We start from the raw sequence: 9,180 nt of genomic DNA, 5'->3' as shown, positions 1-9,180 counted from the left end.
CTTTCGTGCCTTTCTGCCTGAGTCACGGTGATCATATTACTGAACCCCTCTGAGCCATAGGGATTAGAACCTTGTTGGCACAAAGTCAGCGTTCATCAAAGCCCAGCTCTCTTTTCCCACAGCTCTTCATTTCCACCAACGGGCATGCTCTCCGCCTCTTGCCAGGTCTGGGCAGCTGCTCTCCATCTCCTCTCTTTAAAGTCTCCCAGGAGAGCACGCAGCTCCTGGTCTCTGGCGCTGATCCCAAGCCAGTGCCCTCGGTGCTGCAGAACGGGAGGGGAGGGGCGGGGAGGCTGAGCATGAGCGGCCCCGCTGGGCTCAGGCGGCACGCAGGCCAGTCTCCCGCCATCTGGGTTATCAGCCCAGTCCTCTGTTCCCATCCGAGCCATGGCAAAGCTGACGCTGCTCACCCTCCTGGGACTGGGACTGGCACTCTTCAGGGATCACCGGGCTTCTTATCAGTAAGTTGGGTTGTGGTGAACTACAGCCCAGGTCCTTACCACCCCGCCAGCCCCAGGACTGCCCCTGATATTGGGGTGTAGTCTTTTAACCGAAAGTCCACCCAGGTAAGTTTTAGACACACAGCCTGCAGGTTGAAAACATGTCCTTGTTCACCGTCTGATAGATGGAGGAAGGAGACACATCCCGCGGGTCTGATGGCCAAGTCATTGGCATACACAGATGGATTTTTCATGAAGATCCCTGCTTGGCTGCAGAATCCCTTCTTATTCTCGCTTCAAGATAGATCACCAGACCAGGGATCTCCCCTGAAAATTGTGTCGGTTACGGAAGGAGCTGCCCGGTCATGGCCGTAAATCTTTCCCAGACTGGGGATTCTCAATTTGAGGCCACAGGGAGACAGAAAACGCATGGGGAGTAGAGCAGGGGAGCAAACACACACTGGGAGGTCCTGCCGCTAACTCTTAGGTACTCCAGTTGGGTAGGGGTAGGGCAGGGGGAGCAAAGAACCCTGGCACCAGCATTTGATGTCCTGGATTCTCCTCTGTCCCTTCCATTATGATATCTTGGGCAAATCACTTTCCATTTTGAACACTTTCTGCTTCAACAAGCCTGAACCAATAAGACACATTCATCCTGCCTGGGACACAGTAACTATTCAATGAACGTTAGTGCTCTGATTTCCTTAAAGTACTTATAAACCCTTAGGTACTGTAGAAGGGGGGAGGGCGTTGGTTTTTAAGAATATTTCAGTAATTAAACTGTAACTTCGCAGGGGTTCAAAGTCTAGAGAACATTCTAATTCCTAAGGTTTTAGTCAATATCTTGTTATTTACTTTGAAGTAAAACATTACTAAAAACCAAATTGAAGATTTTAACCTTTTAAAAACTTTTATGACCCTAAGCTTTCTTTCAGAATAATTTTTTTTACAAACTATTAGTTTTTTTTCTTCTAATTGTTGATTATTTTTATAATCACAAACTATTAGAGAAAAGTAACAGTGATTTGGGTTTCAAATCATGTGAAAATTACAGTTTGAGTCCAGCATATGTGTGGGTCGTGGTATTATCCTGGGATGAAAATATATGAGATATAAAGATCTAACACCCCTTCTGGGCTTTATCCTTTCAATTCTGCCTCTGTACCTGGGTTTATTCTGTTCCCACTTTTCCAAAAATTCCACACCAAGATGTCTTCTGAAGGATTGACGATCTACCCAGAAGGAGTGAGCGTCTTTTTTTTTTTTTTAAAGATTTTATTTATTTATTTGACAGACAGAGATTACAAGTAGCAGAGAGGCAGGCAGAGAGAGAGAGGGGAAAGCAGGCTCCCCACCGAGCAGAGAGCCCGATGCGGGGCTCGATCCCAGGACCCTGGGATCATGACCTGAGCTGAAGGCAGAGGCGTTAACCCACTGAGCCACCCAGGCGCCCCGCGTCTGTCTTTTTGATTTATCTTCCTTAATTTACTCTGAGAATGGAAACTGTAGGCATTTTGCTTATGTTTTTATGTAAAAGCATAGCTTTACTACCCTAACCCTGAAAAGTTTCTCTCTCAACATGTTGTCTTAGCTTATGTGTTTGAACCTTAGTATTTCCCCACATTTGTTCCTTAGAATATGAGCCACAAGACTTGCTCCACAAAAAAAACAAAAAAACAAAACAACAAAAACAAAAAACAAAAAGCATGTCCCTTGGACATATCAATTTGGGAAATGTTGTCTATTGTAGCCTTTTCCTGGAGATTGGCAATGCCCTCTGGCATAATGAAAGCTTTTGAAAAATCCTTCAGCTACAAAAAACATTCTGGTTTTAGAATGGAAGGGGGATCTAGAAGAACCCGGGGAATGGGAGCAATGCAGGGCCAAGAGGATGATGGTTATGGAGATGGAGGACAGAAGAAACCCAGATAGGAGAAGGAAGGGAAATTGCACCCACTATTTGAAAGGCCGTAACCCTCAGTCCTCAGAGGAGCTGTGGACCAGATGCACGAGCACTGGCTGGGAGCTCGATCTCGTGGCACAATCCTGACCCTCACCCCGCACTACTGAATCTGAATCAGCACTATTTAACGAGCTCCGCGAAGGGATTTGTATGCACTTCTTTAAAGAACACTCAAATCCCACATAGCTCACGTTAGAGCCAGATCAAGAGATCCTGGAGGATCTGTAAATTACCTCTGTTACCATTCAGAGGAAAGGCCCTTGAATCCCAGAGAAGATCATGAATCTGCACAAGGAAGAGATTATGTTCTGAGACCTGCATGCAAACCCCCAGGGTGGAGACAACCTTTGTTCTTCAGAGATCCAGTAGACAGGAGGGGGGCAGGTTCACGTGAGATTCTACGGGTCTGGGGCTGGAGGGGACTCGTGGAAGGATTTAAAAGGTGTCTTGGAGGGGTTCCCTGATGCCTTCGAGGTGGTAAGAGCCCCGAGGAAGGAACTGAGAGACATCCCCTGGATCAGTAGTCTCCCCTGGCCAGCTCTGTAGTCGGCTGTTGTGACCTGGCAGGGCGTGGTCAACCAAGGAATGCCTTGGACTAGCCTCTAAGCAGCACCCTGGGGGTGCAGAATGTTGCAGCCCCTCATCTCTAGGGCAACTCCTCCATTCCTAAGTTGCTGCTTGTAACATGTGAGACCACTGTTCCCCTTCATTAGAAGGAGCCTGCAAAGCTAGTGTTAGCATTTCTGTCATGCCACACCCACTCCACATTCCGCACCGCGGTGGGAAGAGGGCACTGGTGGATTCCAGCAGACCTGGGCTGAATGCCACTTCTGCAACTTCCAACCACTTTACCAGGCTGAGTCTGTCTCTCCACCTTAAACTTATGGGATGATAGTACAGATCGTAGTAGGATAAATATAAAATCTGGCTCATGAAAGAGACTCTGTAAATGTTAGCTTTATTTTTGGCCTCTGCTATTGCAAAAATCCACCTATGAATGATCCCCCTAATGAGTGATATTTGACTATATATTAGGATAATACCTTATGTGACCCTAGGCTAAGGACGAATGAATAACTCTTCAGCCTTCCCTATCAATACAACTGACACCACTTTCTCCATCTGATGCACCAGCCTCATAATTCCACAAAACAGTTTGGCAGATATCTATAGGTGACCTTCTCTCTGCCGGTGCTGGTCCTTGCTGGGTCACAGGGATGAATAGAATGCAGTATTCACTCACAGATTTCAGAATTTACTATGAACCTCAAGACCAAAAACCAGTAACTGCAAAACAGTAGGGTCAGAGACTTGATAGATGTGTATGAGGAGGTTCATGAGGATAAAAGAGTTATTTGTCCTATCACAGAAGACCAGGAAGAGCTACAGAAAGGCATGAGAAGGAGTCTTTCCCCTGCAGTTAGGAGGTATGGGCTTTCTAGGTGGAGTGAGAAGCAGAAACCAGGGAAAGGAGGTATATGAAAGTGATGTATAGAAAAGGGCCCCATATCACAACACCTCATTTCAAATCCCAGCTCTATCCTTTGAATGAGCAACAACAAGCAAACTATGTAGCTTTTCTGTGCCTCAGTTTTCTTACCTACCAATCAGGGAAAATAGTAATCGTTGCCTCAAACGGGACGAGGAGATTCATCGGGAAAGTTTGTATGAGAGCCCTTAGCATAGCGCTTGGCACCGAGTAGATCCCAGTAAGGAATATTGGAGGAATGAGGAGTGTAGAGTGGCAGAAAGTAGATGAAGGAGGCTGAATATGGCCCCAAGGAAAGTTCCAGAGTGGATTTCCTCATGCGAAAGATCCTCTAAACTAAACTAAAGATCCTCACTTTCTTCTGTGAGAAGCAAGCAGCTATTTGTGAAAAATAATTCCCAGCAGGGACTGTGCGATTTCGCCAGACTTCAGAGGCCTGTGAATCAGAACACATCGCAGACATTGAATTTTATCCCTTAGATGTGGAGCATTTGGATTTAATCAAGCACTTGATCAAGGAAATTATCAGGAAATAATTGGGATTAAGATAGAAAAATATGAGCTGGATTATACTAACGTGGGCGGAATTATTTTCTGATGCTCCCCCTGGTTTTAAGCAGCGTACTCCGTGTGTTTGGAGCAGAGGACCGAACGTGAGCTCTACCTTCACACGCTTGGGTTCCAATCCCAACTCAGTCACTTCATAAGCTCGTGGATTTGCAAAGCCCCTTAAACTTAGTCATCCATAAAATCGGGGAAATAATACCTCAGGGAGGGGTTTGAAGGTTAAATAAGAGTGATACAGTACCTGGGCTACAGTAGTGATGATTATTCTGTTAAGACATGACTTGTTTTGGGGCCACAGATTTGAACTCAAAGCAACTGAGTGCTGATTTCATGCCTCCTTAACTATCCCAGGCTCCCGTTGACTGTGATTATTCTACCTTTTCCTGGTCATAGATTGTCTTCCATGAGAGAGAAGTCTGAATCGGTACAGGAGCTGGTGGGCTCTGCTTCTCACTGTCTCCTGTGATCCCATCAGACTTGATGGGTTTCGTGACCAGGCTATGGGACAGTACTTCCCCAGTGCCTTTAGCTCTAAGAAAAGCTAATTTGCCTATCTTTGGTATTTCTCACAAGTCTTGGCCCAGTCAGTGATTTCACATTATTGAATCTTTCTAATGGGACCTGCAACTTTAACATCTTTTGTGCTGTCCTTTGAATCCCTTGGGGGCACTTTACAGGTATTCACTGAGGTTTCCCTAGACCAATATTTTTCAAAATGGTGGTTCACAAATCAAATTTAGTAGATTGTGGCCAGCATTTTAAAATGAATGAAATAGAATTGAATAGAAAAGTTAAGAATGTATTATATGTATTAGGATGAGTAGTCTTTTGTGAACCTGTTTTAGGGCGTGTTTGTTTGTGTGTATGTGTGTGTGTGTGTGTGTGTGTGTGTGTATTGACCATTCAAAATGTTTTTCCTAATGCGTCATCATTTTCCCTTTTATTTCTTTATTGTGAACTTTTGTAATTATAATATCAGATTCCCATTTCTTTAAATACTTGGTAGCTTCTCGGGTCACGGGGATAGATCCCAACTTTCCCTTGAAGTCTCCTTTGTAAATTCAAGTTCATCAGTCAGGGAACCACCCTCTGCTCACAGGCCAGGCATTCCTCAGCTAATGGTTCATGTCTGGAGCTCTAGTACCTGGCCTCGTGGCTCTCCACTCTGGTTGTGCTTCAGGATAAACTCTGGTTTATCCTGTTAACAATGATGAACAAAGCTGATGGCTAGACCCTTCTCCCAGCCCCTTGGGTCAGACCCTCTCCAAAGGTGGAATTGATGGCCAGTGCCATGGCCATAAGAACATGTTACAATTTTTTTCTGGATAAAAGGTGGAGCACCCTAAATTCCTATCATTTTATACCATCTCAAGAATTTTATCCAGACTGTCCCCTAGCCCACCCTCTTCCTATGTGAGACTAAATTATTAGTAAGGCAAGTGAAGACTTTCTCAGCCTATCTTCAGCCAAATAAGATTTCTGGGCATTCTTGGATAATCGTTGCTACTCACTAAGACCATACTGTATCATTAGTTCTCAAAAAAACTGAACAAACGAACAAAAAAAACAATTGTTGATTGCTTAAATCTCTTGGCCATGCTGATGTTGTGGGTAAGTTCTTTTAAATGTCTCAGCCGCAGCCTTGCTCTGCTCAGGGAACCAGAGGATGCATCTTTCCCACATCTGTCCTTTTTGCCTTTGTCCTTCGCTCAGATGTTCGCTGGGATGTTTATGCACTCAGATTTAATAAGTTGCTTGTGTGTGTGTGTGTGTGTGTGTGCATGTGTGTGTGTGAAATGTCTTTTAATATGCTGGCCTTGGGTATGATTTTCTGAAGTTATAAATCCTTTAAGCACACCTGTGTTTTTCAAGGGACACACCCCAAAGCAGATGCCCAGTCTGGCTTTGGAGCCAGATTGGGCAGATGGGTAGGAGGCCCAGCTGTCAGCAGCCCTAAAACATCAATGGAGTAAATTGGAACCATGTTGCTGTTTAACCCAAATTTCCACATAGGACTCCTTACGCAGCTGATGAAATAGTCCCTATTCCTGCCAAAGTGCGCAGAGCTCTGGAGAGGACACGATGTGTTTCCTCTGTGGATCAGTTCACCTCGGCTAAATAAACACTGAATGTACCCATGAAGCCCCACAGGTCTTCCTCTGGCCTCGTCTGGTAGAATCACTCAGACTCCAGGGACAGCTAACCCCAGGCTTGAAACTCGGGCAAAGTGGGAGTTACTGAGGAGAACTTTATTGGCGGCTAACTTTTGCAACTTAGTTGTAATTTCTGAATAGTTTTATTCTTTTTTTTTCTCCCCCAGAACACGACTTAATGCCTTCCAAGAAATAACACCGGTTGAACTTCCTAACTGTAATTTAGTTAAAGGAATAGGTAAGTATGAAAGGGGAAGAAGTATCTCATTGAAACTTGCAGTATTATCTTGCTACTGATTTGATTAATACACCTGTTTAATTTTGTTCAAAAAAAAAAAAAAGAACTACAAACCAGGAGAGAGTGATTAAGTTAGTAGTTAATTATAAATACCAATGTACTCAACTTTTGACTTCACCAACATATGGCCAAAGTATTGATGATTTTTCATAGTTTGCTTTTGTTTGGTCAGTTTAGCAAAAACAGTAGTGGGAACAGTGTTCGATTTTACGGTAATATAACCTGACGACATCCCAGGGGAGGGACAGGGATGGAGAAAAAGCAGTGAGTAAAGGGACAAATTTTAAAAAGTTCTTACACACCTCATCCATCTCTCTTTTAAATATTGTGGAGGAATATTTTTTCCCAGAAGTTCTCAGCAGATTTCCCCTCAGATCTCATTAGTCAGAGATGGACAACAGGCTGGTGCCCTAGCTGCAAAGGAAGCTGGGAAAGTAATTATTGGGCTTCCGTTGTGGAAGGCAAGCCCTGTCGGCAAAGATAAAAGGCTAGGGGAATAGCAGCTGGTAGGCATCCAACAGGGAGTGTCACAGAGCTCAAGTCCCCATCTGGTTTCCACCAACCACCTTTGTTATTTGAGGACAACTTGTTTCAGATCCACACTTTTGTTACGTTTTGTTTTGCTATGTTTAGAATTATTTATCTCTGTTGACTAAGGTTGGAAAGGCTAGACCATATGACTTACTCAGTCACATCAATAAGGTTAGCCAGCTATCTTACAGTGCAATCTTTCTCTAGAAAATAAATGATATTGATATTAGATATCACTTGATATTTGAAAAACAAACATCTCCACTAAGAGTATCAATATAAAATCAAAAATGTCCTTTGTCTCTAGGTTGATTGAGATTTTAAAAATGTACATATAAAGTATAATTAACTTGGTGATACTTTACTGATGGTTATAATTAATAGTAGATGTGTATCTTGCATATGAAATGTATCCCCATTTTACCTGAAGCATTTGGAATCTGCCTATGCTTCCAATATGGTTCTCAAAGAATTTATTGGATTTGGAATTAGGTATTAATAGGTATTGGTAGTTTAAACTGTGTCTTTAACAAAACAGCAAGCAGTATTCAAATTATTGTCCCTTTTATAAATTTTGTGAATTTCCATGAACTTTATGTAAGACATTTCAGACTCTGAGGAAAAAGTTCTAGTCCATGAATTTAAAAAATACATATTAAGTGTAAATTTTAATTATACTTAATTATGTCAACGTCTTCTAATTTTTATGGAATCATATTAGTCAATTTGAATAAGTAAATGTAAGAGTTAATTATTCTGGGGGCGCCTGGGTTAAGGCCTCTGCCTTCGGCTCAGGACATGATCCCAGGTCCTGGGATTGAGCCCCACATTGGGCTCTCTGCTCAGCGGGGAGCCTGCTTCCCTTCCTCTCTCTGCCTGCCTCTCTGCCTACCTGTGATCTCTGTCTGTCAAATAAATAAATAAAAATCTCAAAAAAAAAAGAGTTAATTATTCTGAATCTATTAGATAAGAACTAAACATGTAGCCCCGTTTTCCAGTTAAGAGCGATAAAGAAAAGGATCGCTAGCTCCCTGTAATTGTCTGTAACAATCTATATTCATTATTCTCTTTTCTGGCAGAAACTGGCTCTGAAGACTTGGAGATACTTCCTAATGGGCTGGCTTTCATTAGTTCTGTAAGTGTTTTTCTTCTTGTACAGTGCTCTACACCATTTTCTAGATCCAACAGCTCAAGTCTTTTTAAGCTTGCTATTTACCAACACTCACCTTCAAATAAAATAAGCAGCCATATGGCTCAAAAAGCAAAGTGTATATATGTCCTACACTGGTGTTAAAATTATTGCCGTATGCCTTCTATGCATATTTGTACTCCTGTGTGTACACTGAACTCAAATATTACTTCATCTTCCATTGCGGCAAATTGTGAGTCCAATGAATTCAAGAATAGCTTTCCATCAGTGGTCTATTACTTGAAGGATATAAGTGGCAGAGTAAAATATTTACTGAATTGGGTGTATTTTTTTTTATATACCCCTTCACATGTCATTTTAATTTTATTTTTTTCTTTTACACTTTTCAAAATGAGCCCTTTAATCTAAAATTGTTGATAGGCCATCCCACAATTTCCACACTTTGAAGAGTAAAGCCACCATGTTTCTTGAACCTCTTCTGCACACAGACCACTGTGGTAGTGACATAGCTCAAAACAAAAGAAGTCAACTCCTTTCGCTGCCTGTTGTAATTTATTTAGTCCAGTTTTCTCCTATGAAGTTGGAGGAC

The 9,180-nt window shown here is 42.7% G+C and overlaps 1 protein-coding gene across 1 annotated transcript in view; it reads left to right on the top strand.

Moving 5' to 3' along the window:
* The first annotated feature begins 299 nt into the window (after positions 1–299).
* The window catches only part of PON1 (paraoxonase 1), a 32,117-nt gene continuing 23,236 nt past the window's right edge, over positions 300–9,180 (top strand). Inside the window, exons 1-3 of the mRNA XM_044244527.1 lie at positions 300–461; positions 6,780–6,850; positions 8,521–8,576. Coding sequence (XP_044100462.1) covers positions 388–461; positions 6,780–6,850; positions 8,521–8,576 — 201 coding nt within the window. The 5' untranslated portion in view covers positions 300–387. The remainder of the gene's footprint in view (positions 462–6,779; positions 6,851–8,520; positions 8,577–9,180) is intronic.

This window comes from Neovison vison, chromosome 4, assembly GCF_020171115.1.
Source record: "Neovison vison isolate M4711 chromosome 4, ASM_NN_V1, whole genome shotgun sequence".
Taxonomy (NCBI): Eukaryota; Metazoa; Chordata; class Mammalia; order Carnivora; family Mustelidae; genus Neogale; species Neogale vison.
Note: the sequence above shows the minus strand (reverse complement) of the source record. Positions and strands in the feature narration are given on the sequence as shown.